The 20,987-nt window shown below is 49.3% G+C and overlaps 1 protein-coding gene across 1 annotated transcript in view; it reads right to left on the bottom strand.

Annotated features, from left to right (window-relative positions):
* Window positions 1-20,987, bottom strand: part of GPR137B (G protein-coupled receptor 137B) — a 52,825-nt gene that overhangs the window by 8,776 nt on the left and 23,062 nt on the right. Inside the window, exons 2-5 of the mRNA XM_082673224.1 lie at window positions 16,555-16,604; window positions 7,788-8,010; window positions 4,809-4,958; window positions 2,275-2,403 (exon numbers count right to left, since the gene is read on the bottom strand). Of these exons, the coding sequence (XP_082529350.1) occupies window positions 2,275-2,403; window positions 4,809-4,958; window positions 7,788-8,010; window positions 16,555-16,604 (552 nt within the window). The remainder of the gene's footprint in view (window positions 1-2,274; window positions 2,404-4,808; window positions 4,959-7,787; window positions 8,011-16,554; window positions 16,605-20,987) is intronic.

Here is a 20,987-nt window from a genome sequence, read left to right as displayed (position 1 = left end):
GGGCATTATGTTGTGAAATAAGTCAACTAGAAAAAGAAAAAGGTCAATACCATATGATCTCACTTATATGTGGAATCTAAAAACAAAGAAACCCCAAGCTCACAAATACAGAGAACAGACTAGTGGTTGCCTGAGGTTGGAGGTGGGTGAAATGGGTGAAGAAAGTCAAAAGATACAAACTCCCAGTTATAAAATGAATAAGTCTTGGGGATCCATGTACAACATGGTGACTATAGTTAATACTGTATTGCATTTGAAATTAGTTATAAGAATGGATCTTGAAAGTTCCTACTGCAAGAAAAAAAATTGATAAGCTATGTGTGGTGACACATTAGTTGGACGTACTGTGGTGATCATTTTGAAATATATATAAATATCAAATCGTTACACTGTAAACTAAAATGAATATAATGTTATATCAGTTATACCTCAATAAAAACAAACAAAACAACAAATAATAATGTAACAGTGTAAAATGTCTTGACGCCAAAAAGTTTGGGAACCACTGCTCTAGATAATACCCTAAACAGTAAATATATTCAAACACAATAGCCAAGTAACTCTATACACATACACACAGAGTGTGTTAAGGCTGACACGTTTCCCTGGACAGTGAGACCTAAGAGTACAAATGAGACTATCCCTAATATTCTGTATTCACTTAATAAAATAGTACTTTGAAACTCAACCAGGATGATTCTTTATACTGTTTCTTTTTTTTTTTTTTTGCGGTACACGGGCCTCTCACTGTTGTGGCCTCTCCCGTTGCGGAGCACAGGCTCTGGACGCGCAGGCTCAGCGGCCATGGCTCACGGACCCAGCCGCTCCACGGCATGTGGGATCTTCCCGGACCGGGGCACAAACCCGTGTCCCCTGCATCGGCAGGCAGACTCTCAACCACTGTGCCACCAGGGAAGCCCCTTTTTCTTTGATTTTAATCAACAGAGATGTGATGGAAAGAACATTAAATATCAAGAGAAAAAAAAATAGTATTTTGAACAACGGTCTTTCACCCCTTAGGACTCAGATGTGTACTCTCTCCTTCAGGCTGCCTTGGGTTTAGGGAGTGTAGTTCCTAAGCCTCTGTCACACTGGTGAGAAGGCCCATGGAGCCGAGGAGAAGCACAGTGAGCACGGGGATGTTTGTTAAGAGGCTCTTTCCAGAAAGCTTCAACTGTCTGTCTTCAGAGAAGGAAAGAAAACAAGGCACTAGACTCTGGCCTGGAGTCCCCTGCCCACCTTCCCCATGTTTCTCTGCCACTGATGAGGAAGCATTTGGGTCTGACTTTACAGAAGCCTCCAGGTGTTCCCAATGCCAGTAAAGGTCAGAGCAGAGAACTGCTGTCCTGAAGCTAAAAATAATAAAAGGTGAGGAAACTGACTCTCAGATCTAGAAAACAGTGCCCACACACTCTGTCTTCAAGGGCCCATTGGTCAGGCTGTGCTTCTCCACTACCCACCCTGCTCCAGTATGACTTTTTTTTTTTTCCCCTATTCCTGGCTCACTAGTGACTATCCAGAGATGAATAAGAAAACAAAACAAAAGACAAGATAAAACACAAAACAGGTTAGTTACGTATCTATGCTTTCCCTGCCACCCACACTTTGCTTCCATTGGCCAAAAACCGTTCACTGTACTTTTCTGTGGGCTTCACAGATGAGTGACTCAAAATCCTACCACTAGTTCCTATGGATGGGATAATTCAGGGAGCAAAGCTTCCGGGAGCCTCCCCACTCCACCGGGTTTGGCATTTTTCTGCCCCGCCCCCATAAAGACATTTATATGAAGCTGGTTGAGCAGAAACATGACCAAATTGGGGGAGTGACTTTAGCATTCTTCACAATAAGGTTGTATCTCCCCATCACTCCACCCCCTAATCACCAACCAGCACAACACAGGGGTGAAGAGCTGAACTACCATTCTCTATTTTCCTTTGCTAAAATAAAGCTTCTACCTTTGGTTCACAGCAAGTCAAGCCTCAAATACTAGTGAGGTGGCTGTTTCATTAGAATAAAAAGTTAACCACTATCTCCAGGCCTCAAGATGCAACTTAAATTTTTTTTTTTTGTAAAATAAAGCTAAACTGAAAAACAAATTTCCCTCAAAAGATAATTAAGGGAAAAGAAAGTCTCAATTAAATAGACAAGGAACTTTTCATATCAGAATAGGATGGAAGAGGCTCTCTATTGAAAAATCTAAGAAAAAATTCCAACTGTATGCTTCGTGATTAGAATTAGGAGATGTTTTCTGCAAATACAAAGTGGTTTACTTACGAGGTCCTTCGCAGAATTTCTAACTCGAAAGAAGTAGACCACTAAGGTGGTAGGTAAGAGTTCCCACACAAAGAGGACCACTCCGAATACTATGTATCCGGCATCTCCCAGCTGATTCTTCAAGTCTGCCTGTTGAAAAGAGAAGAAAATAAGAGAGTCGCTAGGTTGAGGGCAGAGGAAATAAGTTTGATTCGATTCTTTCTAACATGACAGAGACTAATAATCGAATACAGTGTAATTCTTTCCCCCAAAAATGTGCATGTTGAAATCAGATACTACTAATGGTCCAGACCTCAGGTGGGGAGTTATTTAAACCAGACAGGATAGATAATTATCTTCTTCAAAATATTCAAAGACAGATAATGCCAATCTCTGAGGTTTTATTCCTTCACCCTCCAAGAACCTTCCTTACATCCAAATTAAGTCTCTAAGCTGATTTTCTTTCCTTCAACAACTGAGTAATGAGAATGCTCTGTTGCCTTCTCGCGATTCTTAAGAGCAGCGTATCACGTGTTACCCTTGGTCTCATCCTTGGGATGAACGTGTCAGTTTTTAAACTTCTCTTCACATTAACCACATCCTATGATTTATCCTTTAAAGCTTTACTGCAGGCTAGATTGTCTAGAAAAAAATTCTCTGAGTCCAGGATTTTTACCTGCCGGACCCGTGAGATGGCTGAGTGGATGTGGCATAGCAGTGCTGTCCTCTCTGTAGGGCAGAGGGAAGGTGAGGTTGTCTCTGGGCAAGTCGATCAGAAAGGCCATCATTTCAAAGGAAGACTGCACCTACATCAAACCATAGGCGCCAATCCCCTGAACGGAATCCTTTTGCCTTCTCTACTACATCGCGTGTAAAGTACAGTAACCGAACCAATCATGCTCTCCTTCGGAAAGGTCACTCTCACACTCTGCATCTCAAATTCTACTTACATGTCTCAAAAGTGTGTTGTGTGTGCTTCTTCCATTCTACATAAATAACCCGTAACTCGGGGCCGTCTGTTTTGCTTGCTGCTAGATCATTTTGGTTGCAACACATAGATCTAGATATGTATAAATAAATAGATATCCCCAAAACAACAGAATTTTTTAAATTGTGATATCTTAAGTTCGTTATAATTATAAGCTCTTAATTGAAAGAAACGTTGAAATAATTATTTTGTTTTAAAACCAAATCTCTGTTGTTCAGTGGGGACAGAGTCTCAGTTTGGGAAGATCAAGAAGTTCTGGAGATGGTGGTGGTGATGCTGCGCAGGAGTGTCAGTGCACTGAATGCCTCTGAACGGGACACTCACAGATGATTAAAACGGTCGATTGTGTTGTATATTTTACCACAATGAAAATCCTCGATGTATTATGAGTTTCTAGTTTATCATTGTTGGATGTTTAGACCTTTATGTGTTTGATTTCTCACAACAGGACAGAGCTTCAGCAGTGCTTTGCCCACCTTCCCCCCATCCTGTATTTGTGCTGTTCGTTTGGGTGAGGGGCGGCGGTGTTCACTGTGGCGGTTTTTATCCTTTCTAATTATAACATCTTGCATGTGCCTCTTCTGGATTTCATCTTGTCCTCACAGTTTTAACTTATCATGGTCATTTCATTCTTTCCTCCAGAGTCACAATTCAGTGCAAGGTTTGAGCACTGTTGGGATTTTAGAAGTGGATTTGTCTAGAGTTGGGTATTCAGTGTTTTCCAGGAACATCTCAGGAGCGTTTGCCATTCAATCCAATAGACTCCTACTACAGACGTTTCTGTTTCTTTGTTGTAATGGCTTATCTGCGTGGCTCTTTTCCTCAGCAGACACAAACTCCTACTGGGAGGCTTAGGTCTGTTCTTTTTTGTGTCCCCAGCACTTTGCCCAGGGCTGGAGACAAAGAATCGATATTTCTCAAATGAGAGAACACGAATTCTCATTCTTTTTTATTTTGAGCTTTTGTGAAGATGGATGCCATATTATATTTCACTACCTTTGTTCATTTGTTTTATAATTTATGAATTTCTAGAATACATTATAAAAAAGAAAGAGTTTCATATTGGGATATAAAATGGGCTCTTACTAACACCTTAATATTCTTGGTCACGTTTGTCTAGATTTCCTCAAATGCTATTAGTTTACATGCTCCATTAAAAACAACTTCATAATTTTACGTATTTTCTGAAACCTGGATACAATTTGTTTTTACCTTTGCAAATTTCACCCTTTAATAACATCATATTACATTTATATGAAAGCACTTAAAAAACTTAAGTACTGCTTGACAAAAGCCCCAGAAAGTCGAAAGGAGAAGTGTGTGTGTGTGTGTGTGTGTGTGTGTGTGTGTGTGTTTCCTAGTTTTCTCAGAAGACATGTGAGCTGCAACAAGGCAGGAACTATGATCCCACTTTACAGGTGAGGGTGCAGACACCACCCAGGTAAGTGATTCTCAAGGTCACCCAGCTATTTAGCGGCAGAATCAAGGAGCTTACACCTCTCTGCCACGTGGGATGCTGCAAAGCAAAGAGCCACCGATCAGGTGGCCCTCGTCGGCGCCCACTGACCTGGTCTGACACATTGTACCAGTCGTAATCAAAGGAATGGACATTCTTGCTCTGAGAAAACGACAGGATGAACAGGTTGTAGCAGGCTCGGGAGGCGTAGAGCAGGATGACGGTCACACCGACGGCAGTCACCTGACACACGGAGGAGCCCTGGAAGAGAAGGAGCCATGAGGGGGGCGCCCGTTCCGGGCCCAGGACCCCAGCCCCCTCCCAGAACATGGGCTGTGTTCGGACCTGCTAAAGCTTCGATCTCAGAGGCACTGCTGTCTCCTCCAAGCTTCTCCTCCACCCTCAGACCTTAAACCCAACTGCAAACTTCACCTCACACCACACCCATCCCAAACTTCAAATTATCTTCATAGAGATGCTTCAAAACCTGGGACTTGATCTGGAGATGCCTGAAAACAGGACCATTTGCCTAAGGCCTAGGTTTGGAAGAACAAGAAAGTCAGAGGGCTTATTTGGTTAAATCTCTAAATGCCGCTGGCTCAGCTCCAAGGACCCTCTCAGCTTATGAGCCCAGCGCCCGGCCCCTGGCTTGAGGACAACAAAACCACCTCAGAGGGATGGCGGCTGGCAGACAGCGCTGCTGTGGACAGTGGCTCTGGGCGGTGAGCACTTCCTCAAGACCCAGCATCCTCTAGGCGGGAGTGCTGGAGTCCCCACGTGACTCAGGGCTTGCAATTCTGTGAAAATGCGTCATCTGTGCCCCCATTTACGAAGTTTCAATTTCCAAAGTCAGATGACCCCTGGCTAGAAACGGTTAACTAAAAACCTGAAACCGATTTTTGAGTTTTGTGTTTGAAAGTCATTAACTAAATCTAAGCTAGTGTTTTATTTTGCCAGTGGTAGTTTATTATTAGCTTGTTTGCCATAGGGGTCATCTAAACGGTACTTCGACAATCTAAAATGTGACCCCTCCTATAAAAATCACAATCCTGTCTTTAAAAAGCCTTCGCTAGCCCTTATACACGAGACACTATAAATAGTAAAGTCAGGCAAAGTGACGTCTAAAATTTGCCGACTTTTCTCAATCAGAAAACGACGGTGCCACAGTAACTTCTGGGATTCGGCAAGAGTTCAGTCACATCACAGGACGCCCTGATGAAGGCTTTGTATTTTTGAAGTTGGAGGCGCAGACTTTAATCTACTGATCACTCCTGAAGACACAGGATTGTGGAAGGCACAGTTGTTCAAGTCTTCAGACCAAAGATGTTACAGCCACACGGCTGCGAGGCAAGGAAGGCAGGGGGGTGCCCCGGGGCACAGCATCGCTGAATTTCCAAAGCAGAGGAGCTGTGAAATCACTCAACTGCTTTACACATGAGAAAACCCAGGCTCCCTGGGGCGACAGGCTGGTGGGCCTGGGGTCCCGCGTCCAGCCAGAGCCCAGGGCGTCTCTCCTGACCTCCACTCGCCACCAGGCTTCTCAATGAGGGAGAGTCGGGGACCAGGCTGGTGAGGGGCACCTCAGAACCCCTGCTCCAGGCAGCAGACCTGCCCCTCTTTGTTTTTTGTTTGTTTGTTTTTTTGCGGTACGCGGGCCTTTCACTGCTGTGGCCTCTCCCGTTGCGGAGCACAGGCTCCGGACGCGCAGGCTCAGCGGCCACGGCTCACAGGCCCAGCCGCTCCGCGGCACGTGGGATCTTCCCGGACCGGGGCACGAACCCGCGTCCCCTGCATCGGCAAGCGGACTCTCAACCACTGCGCCACTAGGGAAGCCCCCCTCTTTGTAACTCTGGGGGAAGAAAAGGAGAAGACAGGAACCCTAGAGTGGGGGGCACAGCAGCTAAACAAGAGGACGGGCAGGAGCTGCCCTCTCCCAGTGTACGGTCAGCCCACTCAGGGTGGCTGTTCTCTTGCCCTCTGTCCATCCCCTGCCTGACCAGGGCCCGCTTCACCTACACCTACTCACAGGGCTGACCTGCCTACATACTTGCTCCCAGGGCCCAGCTGGTGATGTTCTTATCAAGGGGGCGGTGAGGGGCGGGCCCCTCTGCTGGTTTCCCTGGTAACTAAGGAGCCCACCGGATGTCAATCCCCCCACCTTAACTGGTAATCTCTCCTTCCCCCGCCCCGGGAGCGAAGACCGCCACCAAGTCCTGCCTGCCGTCCACTGCACTCGGTGGGGTGTTTCTGCAGGACCTTGCTTCACACGTGTAAGCTCCCCCATCTATTAAACCACTGATATCTCTGTTGCTGACTCCGGGCTCTTTCTTTGGTCTTGAAGCTGGTTATGCACAGGGATTGCAGGTCTGTGGGCTGCAGCCCAACACACAGCGTGTCTGGCTCCATCTCTGAACTGTCACCATGAAAGGCCTGATGTCCTGAACCCCGGGAGCAGTTCCCACTCTTAAGGGGGACCCCCTTATGGGCACAGCCAAGGCAGGGGTGAGCGTGGATCTGAGTCTCCCTGCACTACGACAGGGTGGTGGAGAGGAGAGACCCCAGACCCCGGAGCCAGGCTGCGGAGACCAAATCTTGGCTCTGCATCTCCTGGCTGTGTAACCCAGGGCGAGCCTCTGACCTCTTTTTGCCTCAGTTTCCCTATCTATCAAGTGAGTGATACCTACTCCCATAGAGTTGTGAGGGTTACAGTCGTTTCCACATGCAGAGCGCTTATAAAAGTGCCGGGAACGCAGGGAACACTAGGTGTGTGTTTCTATTAATATTAGTGGCACAGTCAATGCCACTGGTCCTTTAAAATGTCACTTAAACCGCTGTATCCATAAACCAGAGTCTTAGCGCTCTGCCAGTAACTCTGCACACCCCCATATGCCACAAGCCACCCAGAGCCAACTCTTCTCACATACAAAATTCAAGGAACTACAAGGCTCCCTGTTTTGGCAACCACAACCCGGCTCATCATTTGCAGGAGGTCAGGTGTGAGAGGCATTGGTTGAGTTCTGTTTGCAAACCAGGGAACTCTTCTGAGAACCAGGGGGAACCAGCGGGATCTCGACCACATGTCCACCTTACCTTAGACTCCAAGTAAATGTTGGCTAAGGACATCTTGGAGATTTTGTAGAGACAGATGGACAGGGAGACGGCACACAGCACGAAGAGTGAGTCGTTGATGGCCACACGCACGGAGACGATCCCTTTCCTCTCCCAGGTGCCCGTCTTCACCAGCACTGCACAGGTTAAATTCACCAGCAGGAAGACGAGGCTGATGAAGAGCGAGGCCAGGTAGAGGGGTAACCTGGGAAGGACCAGAGAAGAGACTGAAGGCATCCTTCCACGCATGCTGCCCATACATTCTAGATCAATCCACAAGGAAACTGATTTTTTTTTTTTTTGGTTAAATGCTAGAAGCAGAACATGCCAAAGTTAACACTTAAGAGCTCAGAGTTTGGGGCTGGTAGACGCAAACGATTACATTTAGAATGGATAAACAACAAGGTCCTACTGTAGAGCACAGGGAACTATATTCAATATCCTGTGATAAACCATAATGGGAAAGAATATAAAAAGAATGCGTATATGTGTATAACTGAGCCCCTTTGCTGTACAGCTGAGATCGGCACAACATTGTACGTCAACTATATTTCAATTAAAAAAATCAAAAAAAAGAAAAAAAAAAGAGTTCGGTCTTTGGAGGGTTCCCAATCTAAAAGATGAATCAACTACAAACTGTGCTCTCAGGAAGGTCCTTTACCCGAGCCCCGCTTCCCCTGTCCCTGGGAGGCTGTGAGGATCAGAGGGGTGTATGTACATGGGCTGATGCACCCGCTACTCACAAGAATGCAGAGAGCAGAGCCGGGCTCAGAGGCAGGGCTGGGTTTCGGGGAGAGCGGGAAGCATCCTGCACTCTGAGAACCTGGGCAAGATCGCCCTGGGTGAGCCTCAGTGTCACCATCCGAAAGCAGACTAAATAATACCCACCTTGCTGGCTGTTTTTGCAAATCAAGCGAGATAATGCTTAAAAAGGATTTTAGGGAATTCCCTGGTGGTCCAATGGTTAGGGCTCTGCGCTTTCACTGCCGAGGGCCAGGGTTCCACCCCTGGTAGGGGAAGTAAGATCCTGCAAGTGGCGCAGCCGAAAAAGAAAGGGTTTTGCCCCCCCCAAAGTCATCGAGTCTGGGCAGCACCCCCTTTTGCGTGGGAACACTCACTAGTGGACAGTCTGCAGTGAGTACGCCTCAGCCTCAGCACTTTCCCCGGGGCCAGAAGGGGACGGGCTATGCCACTGGCCGTTTGTTGTTTTTTTTTTTCGGTACGCGGGCCTCTCACTGTTGTGGCCTCTCCCGTTGCGGAGCACAGGCTCCGGACACGCAGGCTCAGCGGCCATGGCTCACGGGCCCAGCCGCTACGCGGCATGTGGCATCTTCCCGGACCGGGGCACGAACCCGCGTGCTCTGCATCGGCAGGCAGACTCTCACCCACTGCGCCACCAGGGAAGCCCCCACTAGCCGTTTTTGACTTGTGGTTTCTCAGAGCTACACGCCGCCTACGTGACCTGTGCAAGGTCTAGAGAGAGGTTTCTCAGATTTACCAAAACCGAAATCAGTTCAAGTTTCCCTCTAGGACTGTCCATATCGTGTTTACTTCAGGTAAATATCACTCAAGAGGCAAATAAGGAACAGACTGGTTTGGCTCAAAAATAGACCATTTAAGTTGAATATGTCCACAAGTCCCAAAGCAGAAAACCAGCAACTAAAAGCAGGCTTGAAGCTAGAAGGTAGTGTTGGGGTCTTCCAAAGCCATCACAGACTGGGTCCTGGTCCCAGCTCCAGCCATCACGCCACTGACAGTAGTCAGTGCAGTGACTGCTGGGAGGCGAAGCACAGCAATGGGGCAGCTGCAGTTTGCTTTCCTGCCATCAGATGTCAGGGTGATGGAATAAACCCCCCACTTACCCAAGCTAATCTGAATGGGATTTTATGTCTTGCAATGAATGATTTACTATCCACTGGCAAAGGCTCTCACGTACTTTTTCTACCAAAGGAATTTGGCCTACCCCACCCCTCCTCAGCCTTCAGATCTTAGCTCAAACATCACTGCTTCCAAGAAGCCTTTCCTGACACCTCCTGCACACCCAGCCCTCACCAGAGGCACACGATCAGGTCTCCCTGAGGTCTGCTTCCCGGTCCCCCGCACTTGAACTTCGCAGACTTATCACCAGTTTATAATGAAGCATACGGACAGTGACCTGACCACATGCTGCTCCTACCTAGGCAGTTCGCTCCACGAGGGTCGAGATTTCGGCTCTTTCCTTCCCCGCTCTATCCACACTGTATACCGCAGGAGCTCAATAAATGTCAAGGAGGAAGAGAGGGAAGGAATCAGCCAGATGAAATGTGCACTCTGAATCCAGGAAGCGGCAGCTGACTAAACAAGGGCTGCCCTTTCTCTCCTACACACGCTACTGCAGCAGATACTAGATCCTCCCCCTTCTTGTGGAGACAATCTAAACTTGAGGGGCTGTCTCTTTCAAAGTTAGAGAGAAAGAACTGCAGTTCTTCCCACCCGAGCCCTGTGCTGGGGGACCGAGGTAACAAGATGAACAAGAGGTGGCCCGGGTCCCCTGCTCAGGGTGGCCGGGAAGACACTGGAGGGACGGACAAAGCACATGGAAGACAGAGTATGACTGGTACAAAGTCAGAGATGTAGGAAAGAGTATGCTTCGTTCGGGCTGAAGGGTGTTTGTAGGACTGAGCACCAGCCCTGCAGGGGAGACAGACGGGGGTGGGAGAGAGACCGGAGGGGTGGGCAGGACAGCCGGGGAACACTCGAGGTTGATAAGCAAAGGAGTGACCAACGTGGCCATGTCTGTCTTTGAGAAAGACGGGATGGCAAAGCAGGGAAGGGGTGAAGAGCCCGCAGTCGGCAGACAACGGCCCCGGGGAGATGAGCAGGGGGGCGTGCCAGAGGCAGGGGGGCGGGGGGCCGTGGGGATGGACACAGGGTGATGCCATTAAAGGAGATGAGAGATGTGCACAGGGGTGGTGAGAGCTGCCGCCCACCGGCCCAGGGCAAGGTCCAGCGTGACCCTCGCCCCTGGAGTTGTGCCGCGTGAGGCTGGCGGTGGGCAGCTCTTTGAAAGCTCAGAGATCCATCTTCACGTGTAGTCACGCATTCAAAGCTTTTCACACAGAAACAGGTTTGGGGCAGGGGGGAGGCACATGAATTAGTTGCCAAGGACAGGTTCTTTTATAGGACGTGATCACTGGTCCAGGCCCTTGCAATCCACCTCATCTGCTCTGTACCACGTTCTCACGGTGATGGGGGAAATCAGGGGCATGGAGAGAGAGACAAAGGCAGGACCAATGGAGAGTCACCAAAAATCTGCATTCTGGTTCCTCGAAAGCCCTATTTTTTTATTGTTTTATTATTATCTGCTGTGCTTTTGTGAAGAACACAATTTAGAAACATCCAGAACCCTCTGGAATCAGCCCTACCGTTCCCAGCCCCTTGGTGGCATGTGCGCACACTCTGTATACACGTGACGGCGATAAGCCTCCGGAAAAAGCACAATCTGGACATTCAGCTTTTCCGGAGGACTCCTCCTGGGTATTGTTTTAAATACCATGGTGGATATAAATTCTTACTACTCTTTACTACAGTAAATAATACAGGACCCCTAGAGGACACCGGGGACAGGGAAAGCAAAAGCCAACCAGGCCCAGCTCACCACCCAGACACGTTGCTGGTGTGTGCCCCCGGCCACCCTCTCTGTCTTGAATGGTCACACGACAGCCACCGAGCCTCCGCTCCCCCCATACCCTCCCCAGCTCTGCTCTCATCTGCTGGGCGTGACCCAGAGAGCTTGGGTCACAGAGCCACGACGCTAGGCGGGTCCTCGGCCGCTCGGGGCTGCCGTGTCCTCCTCTGTGAAACGGAGCTGATCCTTCCTTCCTGCCTCAAACAGCCGCTGTGAGAATTCAAGGGACCCTGAGCTTCTCCTCTGACATCACCCAGGGAGCAGTGAGGCCTCACCCTCGTCAAGAGCAACTTCTAGAAAAAGGCGTCACCTCCTGCCCCATCACCTCCTCCGCAGGTACCCCTGCTGCCTCAAGTCCTCCCACCACCTGCTCACTGACCTCAAAGGCGTGACCCTCGCCCCATCCTTCCCCCGTCTGAGCCTGTCCCTGGAGGCCCCTGGTCCCTCTTCCCCCTCTTCTTCCCCCAGGGTGACAGCACCTATGGCTCCTGCTCTGCACCCTCTTCCTCGGGAAATACGTTCCCTCCTCCGGCCTCAGTTACAGCTCCTGTACGACCACGTTCAAAAGCGCTTGTCTCACCAACCGGACCATCCCCTCAGTGGACGACGCTCAGAATTACCTCCGGCCTGCATTCCAAGATGTCAACAGTGGCTGCGCGGGAAAGAACCTCCTCCTGAGGCCTGATGTCACCACGGAGGACGTGTGTCGGCTCTGTGCCAAGGAGTTCCAGGGGGCCGACCCCGAGGAGTCCGGGGAAGAAGAGCCCACTGCTTCCTAGGAGACACGTGAGGCTGCCCAGTGGTGCATCCAAAGAGCGGAGTCAGGAACCTGGCCTCTGGCTTCCACGTGCTCGTGCTTGAAAAGCAGTCACCTCCTTGGGGACCGCTCGGCTCAGTGACGGAGCCATCCACAGGCCGACGTGGCCAAGGGCACCTTTAGCCACAACGCCCAAGCAGGGTAGCTGAGGTTCATGTAACAATAGGATCCATCCTTCGGAGCTGGAGAATTGCATCTGATGGTTCAGGTGCCCCAAGATCGTTTGCTGCCTACGCCCAGCCAGGTTCTGGGTTGGCTCACGGGTATGTATACGTACTAAATAAACATTTAAGGTACAAGCTCTTGAGTTCAACAGCTGGCTTTTGGGAAGACTGTCCGATGCGGTGCATGAAAGACCTCTCAGTTCAGTGTCTGCATCCATTCCTCCCTCCCTCCCTTCCTTCCTTCTTTTTTTAATGAAGAGCCTTTGTGTTTTTATATCTTTCATAGAAATTTTTATAGCAGTTGCAGGTAAACTGTCAGGATTGGTTTTTAAAATATTTTTGTAACTTTAAGATATTCTATAATTATGCATGTGATTTTAACATTTAATATGCAAAAAGAAATCTCTTGCTGGATTTGAGAGTACTGCATTTTAAAAGTCTCTCTTCTGTAACCGGATGTTTGGGCAACTTTGTGGGGAGAGACTGCTGGGTTTCTTACAGCCATGTATTACTGACACTGGCCACAGAATGCCTTTGGAAATCCGACGTACTGTTATCACCTTACTCACGCTCAGTGGTATCGCATTGTTTTGTGTTTTCACCAAGTGATGCTGAGGATGAGGAAAGAAATGAATGTAGAGAGAGGTCGAGAGGGAAATATACAGACGCTAACAGAGGACTAAGGGGTGGAGTCTGCTGGTTCAGGCTCCTTGAAGGAAGTGGGAAAAGGAGATAGAAGGAACCACCTATGCTGAAAATACTGTGAATATGCAGTGAGATTTGCAGAATCTGTCCCATGTTATTTGCTTTCGGAAGCAATTTTGAAAACCCCACGAGGAAAAAAACATAAGAACAATGCTTCTTTTTTTTTTCCTTTTCCACATAAATCAAAACAAACAGCATCAAATTATTTTCGGCAGAAACCACGTAATGTGAGTTTGGAAAGGAGTTTGCAAATGCACCAAAAAGCCCACCTGTGTTGTAGAATGTGTGGTGAAGTTAAATTTCTGTTTTACGAAACCTCCTTGGGCGGGGGGCAGTTTGCACAGAGGATGAGGGTCTCGTATCAACGTAACACAGGTAGTTACAAAAACATGTTATTGTACTGTGTAAAGATGCATAGTCATCTAATTTGGTTGGCTTTGTACCTTGTCCCTTTCTAAGCTTTTGCTGTACATCTAGAACCCTCAACACATACCGTGTCGTACTTCCTTTTGTAAATGTTTTTTTAATGGAATTTTGCACATAATACATTATAATACTGTATGATAATCATCTGTGAAAATAATCCTTGAAATATATATTTTTTAAAAGCACTTGTCGGGCTTCCCTGGTGGCGCAGAGGATGAGCCTCTGCACATCCGGAGCCTGTGCTCCGCAGCAAGAGAGGCCACAACAGTGAGAGGCCCGCGTACCGCAAAAAAAAAAAAAAAAAAAAAAAAAGCGCTTGTCTCGAGCCACTGCCTCTGTCCAAGTCGACTCACGTTCCAAACAGCCTCCACTGAGGCCCACGTGCAAGCTTAATTTCTAATGTTCTTCCTCCTGCACGTCCCCAAGTTTTCCTAATACAGCTGTCCCCCGGTATCTGCAAGGGACAGCTTCCAGGATCACCAGCCAATACCAAAATCCAAGGATGCTCAAGTCCACTACAGAGAATAGTGTCGTACATGTCACATAAGGGACTGTCAGCCCCCTCCCACCCTCCAGATCTGCAGGTGCGCAATCTGTGGATATGGAGGGCTGGCTGTAAAGTATTGCTACTTTAAACTGTCCTTCTTAGAAGCAACATCATTCCATGGTAGACTCTGAAGTCCCAGACAAATAGTCTGGCAGAAACATGAACTGAACTCCTCAGAAGTAGTGAAGGGACAGACACAGAGAACAGACTTGTGATTGTCAAGGTGGGTTGGGGGAGGGATGGATTGGGAGTTTGGGACTAGCAGATGCAAGCTATTACATACAGAACGGATAAACAAGGTCCTACTGTACAGTACAAGGAACTATTTTCAATATCCTGTGATAAACCATAATGGAGACGAATATGAAAAAGAATGTGTATATGTATAACGGAGTCACTTTGCTGTACAGCAGAAATTAACACACCGTAAATCAAATATACCTCAATAAAATTTTTTTTAAAAGCAGTGAAGGGCTTCCCTGGTGGCGCAGTGGTTAAAAATCCGCCTGCCAATGCAGGGGATGCGGGTTCAAGCCCTGGTCTGGGAAGATCCCACATGCCGTGGAGCAACTAAGCCCGTGCGCCACAACTACTGAACCTGTGCTCTAGAGCCTGCAAGTGACAACTACTGAGCCCACGTGCCACAACTGCTGAAGCCCACACACCTAGAGCCCGTGCTCCGCAACAAGAGAAGCCACCACAATGAGAAGCCCGCGCACCGCAATGAAGAGTGGCCCCCGCTCGCCGCAACTAGAGAAAGCCCGCGTGCAGCAACGAGAACCCAACGCAGCCAAAAATAAATAAGTAAATTTTTTTTAAAAAGCATTGAAGGGAAACATCAAGATCAGATGAAAAACAAAAACAAACACACAGCACACAAGTCTCATCACTTGTATCTTGGCCCATGTACTATCACCTAACTTTCTGAACTTCAGCTTCCTGAGATACAAAAGGAGGATCAAAACATACACTTCCAGGGCTTCCCTGGTGGCGCAGTAGTTGAGGGTCCACCTGCCCATGCAGGGGACACAGGTTCGTGCCCCAGTCTGGGAGGATCCCACATGCCGCGGAGCGGCTGGGCCTGTGGGCCGTGGCTGCTGAGCCTGCGCGTCCGGAGCCTGTGCTCCGCAGTGGGAGAGGCCACAGCAGTGAGACCCGCGTACCGCAAAAAAAAAAAAAAAAAAAGAAAAACATATACTTTCAGAATTTTAAATAAAAGTCTTTGTAAATTTAAGATGATACATGTTTAAATAAAATATGTATACATTTTTACATGTTTGTAAAGTAACAAAATAACTAAAATTTCATTTTGACTCTAGAAGGTAAGTGGCCAAAGCCACCTTTCCAGAAATGTTTACCTAGGCAGCCGAGCTCTCCCAGGCAGGGAAATCAGGACACCTTGGCTCACGTGGTGCCCATCTCACACCTTCTGAACACCTTGTCTCCCTTCCCCCTCTGCCCAAGGCTGACCATTCTTGAATTTTGTTTTATGTTTTTTTTCTACACAGCAGGTTCTTATTAGTTCTCTATTTTATACATATTAGTGTATACATGTCAATCCCAATCTCCCAATTCATCCCACCACCACCACCCCGGCCCCAGGGAAGTCCCCCAAGGCTGACCATTCTTGAAACCACTGGGGTTCTTTGCTGCTGGGAAGTCAATAGGCCTCTTTGAAAACTTGGGGAAAGCGATGGACCCGCCCCGCACCCCCAGGAAAAACATGCATATCTACCTCCTGCCATCAATTCGGCATGTGATTTAAAGCCTCCCCTTCCAGATTATAAGGCTCTCCTGCTCAGCCCTGCATGGGCCTCACTGGTGAGTTCCAGAAACAGAGCCCGCCAGCAGTCGGCAGCCAGGGACTGGGGGTCAGGCCACCAGGGGGAGGGGGCAGGGCCTGGGGACAAGGCTCTACCAGAGCTGCACCTGCACCCAGAGGGGAGGAAGGGGGATGTCAGGCCCCGTGGGCATCTTTAGGGAGCTCACCTTCCTTCTGCTGAGGCCCTTGACCTCGCAAGCGCCTTGGAAAGGTTTAGATGCAGCACGCACGACTCGGACTTATTTCCCCTCTCCGTTCTCCCTGGTTAGGAAAGGCACCAGACTCTTGTTTCTTTTTTGGCCATGCCACACGGCATGAGGGATCTTAGTTCCCCGACCACGGATCAAACCCACGCCCCCTGCAGTGGAAGCTGGGAGTCTTAACCACTGGGCCGCCAGGGAAGTCCCTACCACACTCTTGTTTCTTCTAATCATGGCCAATATGCTGCAAGGCCTGCTAAGCGGTGATTCAGTGAGCAGTGAACGCAACACCCGGCAAGCAAGCCAGTTTCGGGCAGCTCACAGAGGAGTGATGTGTGCAAACCTTGAGGTCACCTGCTGTCACACAGAGAAATGTCCCGGGGGGCGGGGGGTGAACTTACCGGTATTTGAGTAATTCTGGAGAATATTTTGACTTGGCTTTAAAAATCACCTGCAATGACAAAAAAACACAGCAAGTTGGGGACACAATCTGCTGACACTGACAAACTGATATCATTGCTTAGAACTCCCCTTTCCCTTGGTGCCTCGGCGCTGGGGCACGGCCTCTGAAATTGAGATGTCTGCTTTGTGAGAAAGTTTGTGAAGCTAAACATTGTTTAGGCTGTGCATACAATTTAAATTTAATTTGAAACTTAAAAGGAAAAGTATTTACAAATGGTTAAAATGTTTTGTTTTTTTAAGGTATTACTGGTCTACCACTAGCCAGTACGTCCCTTATTTTAAGATTTATATTTGAGGGACTTCCCTGGTGGTCCAGTGGTTAAGACTCCACGCTTCCAATGCAGGGGGCGTGGGCTCAATCCCTGGTCGGGGAACTAAGATCCCACATGCTGCACAGTGTGGCCGAAAAAAATAAAAAAAAAAATTTGTATTTCAGTCCATACTTCCCCCAGAGATAAACAGTTCACTCTCACTTTATTAGGACTTTCACTGGCACCAAAAGAATGTGGTTTGAATGTACGTGTGTCCATCGACTCAGGCCTCAAACTCTGCAGCCCACTGGACTACAGGAGTGTCAAACTCGATGACATGCTGCCTGTTGGAATTTCCCCAGATTTTCACAGCCTGCACAGTCTGTTAACAGGCCCATGTGGGGGGCAGAGGCTGGCCTGGCAGAGCCTGTGAGAAGGCCTTCGAAGGGGAGACGGAAAGCAGGTGTCAGCACAGGCTCCAGCCCCACGAGACACGCGGCTCTTCCCACGGGGTGGGTGTGTGCTCGCGGGAGCCCTGAGGGCGGTCACCGGTCAGCGTCTGGCTCGGGGTGCATTGGAGCAGCCGTGCAGGTGCCCATACGCTTGCTCTCCTGACCCCCGGTGTCTGCGAGCGGGTGGCGGCAGCACGGGCAGGAGGAAAGGAAGGGTGTGGAAGAGGAGAGGAGTGAGGACATTTTTTCAGAGATGCTCCTGCCGTGGACCGCGAGGGTCAGACGACCTGCGCTCCCTGCATCCAGGCTCTCCCTCTGCACGGAACTCCCAAACACGCCCTGGGCACCCCGCCTTTCCTCCTGCTGGCCCTGAGGGCTGCGATGTCCCGCTGGGAGCCCACTATCCTCCGCCACGCGCTGTTCCCCTCTCCTCAGCCCTCTGGGCCCTTGGTACTTGCCTTGGGATTTACTCAGCCCCCAGACACCTGTCTAAGGGGGAGAAACCTTGCCTGAGTGGTAAGGAGGGAAGGACAAGGGGAAAACAGGGTGGGGAGTGAGAGCACGGTCCTGGCGACACGGGAGGAGAGGACAGGCAGCCCTGGAACCCATGGGGGCTCACGGGGGTTCCATACTGTCGCCCTCCTGTCTGAGGAGCAAGCAGTGAGAAATCAGTCTGCTGGAGGGTTATGCGAACATAATGCTGGGAAAGCCTTCAGTGGATCCAAGTGCCCTGCCGTGTCTGCAGATGTAGACAGATGTCACGAGGGGCACCGAGCCTCCAAGTGACCCTAGGGGCCGATTCCCACAAAACACGTGCAATAGAAGCAGCCATTCCCCTGGGAACCTTTTCAAAGACACTCTTCTGAGGATCCTCAGTAGTAATTCTCAGACTTATCCGTGCATAGGAATCACCCAGGGAAACTGCTAAAGATGCAAATCCCAGAGCCCCACCTTCCGAGGTGCCAAGCTGATGGGTCTGGGCTGGGGCCCAGGAATCTGCATTTTAATAGACTGCCCACCCCGAGCGAGGGATTCGGATTCGGGTTTGGCTAGCACAAAGACCGCCTCGTAGGAAATACGAAAGAGATAAAAACTGCCTGACCTATTATTCTTGAGTCGCTTTCCAATCATTCATTTCAAACGCACTGAAATACTTGATCACAGCAATGAGATGACACCACAAGAGTCCAGGTACAGTGCCAAGAACAGAGATCGGGGGACGCTCCAAGTCCACGGACAGCACCCCATGACGTTCACGCTCACGCCTGCCTCAAACTTACAACAACGTGCCACCAACTGAGGACTCTAATCCTCAGAATCAACATCTGGGTGAGAGGGGAACCACAGACATTCCTACAGACTTTACAATAAGCAAACCCACGCCCCGCTTTTTAAAAACACATTTTCAGAGCTTCACAGGGGAGCATTCCAAACTTATGGAGGAATTATTTTGTTTGTGACATGAGTTTTGTCTCTGTCCTAAATCTCTTTGGGAAGGACGTAAGAAGCAGGGGTTCACATCACAAATAAAGTACCTGGTAAAAACACAAAGAGATGGCGTGAGTACACTGCCCTTACGTCAAAGGGGCCCTGAGCTCAGCGTTCTCTGACAAGTTCCCGTGGGATTTTAGGCAAGTCACGTCACCTTTGGTATTTCTCTGCAGTCCATGAGAAGGAGAAAAGTTATAAAACAACCTCCCTTAGGAATAAGACATAGATTAATACATCACTCCAAAGTTCTGTTACTGATAATACTGAATAATACTGATTCATGCAACCTACAACAACGCTCTCAGAAAAACGCTCTTACGATACATAGTACTTGAGGATCTTGCTTTTAAATAATCAAGAGAATTTTGGGGGCTTTCCTGGTGGCACAGTGGTTAAGAATCCGCCTGCCAGTGCAGGGGACACAGGTTCAAGCCCTGGTCCAGGAAGATCTCACATGCCGCGGAGCAACCAAGCCCGTGCACCACAACTACTGAGCCTGTGCTCTAGAGCCCGCAAGCCACGACTACTGAGCCCGCATGCCACAACTACTGAAGCCCGTGCTCCGCAACAAGAGAAGTCACCACAATGAGAAGCCCGTGCACAGCAACGAAGACCCAACGCAGCCAAAAATAAATAAATTTTAAAAAAAAGAGAGAATTTTTCACAGATATCAAAGTGAGGAGACGGGCGGGAGCGGGGGAAGATGGCGTTAGAGTAAGACGCGGAGATCACAGTCCTCCCCACAGATACATCAGAAATACATCTACACGTGGAACTGCTCCTATAGAACACCCACTTAACGCTGGCAGAAGACCTCAGACCTCCCAAAAGGCAAGAAACTCCCCACGTACCTGGGTAGGGCAAAAGAAAAAAGAATAAACAGAGACAAAAGAATAGGGACAGGACCTGCGCCAGTGGGAGGGAGCTGTGAAGGAGGAAAGATTTCCACATACTAGGAAGCCCCTTCGCGGGCGGAGACTGCGGGTGGCGGAGGGGGGAAGCTTTGGAGCCGCGGAGGACAGCGCAGCCACAGGGGTGCGGAGGGCAAAGCAGAGAGATTCCCGCACAGAGGATCGGTGCCGACCGGCACTCACCAGCCCGAGAGGCTTGTCTGCTCACCCGCCGGGGCGGACGGGGACTGGGAGCTGAGGCTCGGGCTTCGGTCGGATCCCAGGGAGAGGACTGGGGTTGGTGGCATGAACACAACCTGCAGGGGTTAGTGCACGACGGCTAGCTGGGAAGGAGTCCGGGAAAAATGTGGAGCTGCCTAAGAGGCAAGAGACTTTTTCTTCCCTCTTTGTTTCCTGGTGCGTGAGGAGAGGGGATTCAGAGCGCTGCTTAAAGGAGCTCCAGAGACGGGAGCGAGCCACGGCTAACAGCGCACACCCCAGAGACGGGCATGAGACGCTAAGGCTGCTGCTGCCGCCACCAAGAAGCCTGTGTGCGAGCACAGGTCACTGTCCACACCTCCCCTCCCCAAAGCCTGTGCAGCCCGCCACTGCTAGGGTCCCGGGATCCAGGGACAACTTCCCCGGGAGAACGCATGGAGCGCCTCAGGCTGGTGCAACATCACGCTGGCGTCTGCCGCCGCAGGCCCGCCCCGCATCCGCACCCCTCCCTCCCCCTGGCCTGAGTGAGCCAGAGCCCCCGAAGCAGCTGCTCCTTTAACCCGTCCTGTCTGAGCGAAGAACAGACACCCTCCGGCGACCTACACGCAGAGGCGGGGCCAAATCCAAAGCTGAACCCCAGGAGCTGTGAGAACAAAGAAGAGAAAGGGAAATCTCTCTCAGAAGCTGCGGATTAAATCGCCACAATCAACTTGATGTGCCCTGCATCTGTGGAATACCTAAATAGACAACGAGTCATCCTAAATTGAGGAGGTGGACTTTGAGAGCAAGATTTATTATTTTTTCCCCTTTTCCTCTTTTTGTGAGTGTGTATGTATATGCTTCTGTGTGAGATTTTGTCTGTATAGCTTTGCTTCCACCATTTGTCCTAGGGTACTGTCCGTTCGTTTTTGTTTAGTTTCGTTTTTAATTAAAAAATTTTTTTCTTAATAATTATTTTTTATTTTAATAACTATTTTATTTTATCTTACTTTATTTTATTTTATCCTCTTTCTGCTTTTTCTCCCTTTTATTCTGAGCCGTGTGGATGAAAGGCTCTTGGTGCTGCTGC

This window comes from Grampus griseus (genome assembly GCF_964374135.1).
Source record: "Grampus griseus genome assembly, chromosome: 16".
Taxonomy (NCBI): domain Eukaryota; kingdom Metazoa; phylum Chordata; class Mammalia; order Artiodactyla; family Delphinidae; genus Grampus; species Grampus griseus.
Note: the sequence above shows the minus strand (reverse complement) of the source record. Positions and strands in the feature narration are given on the sequence as shown.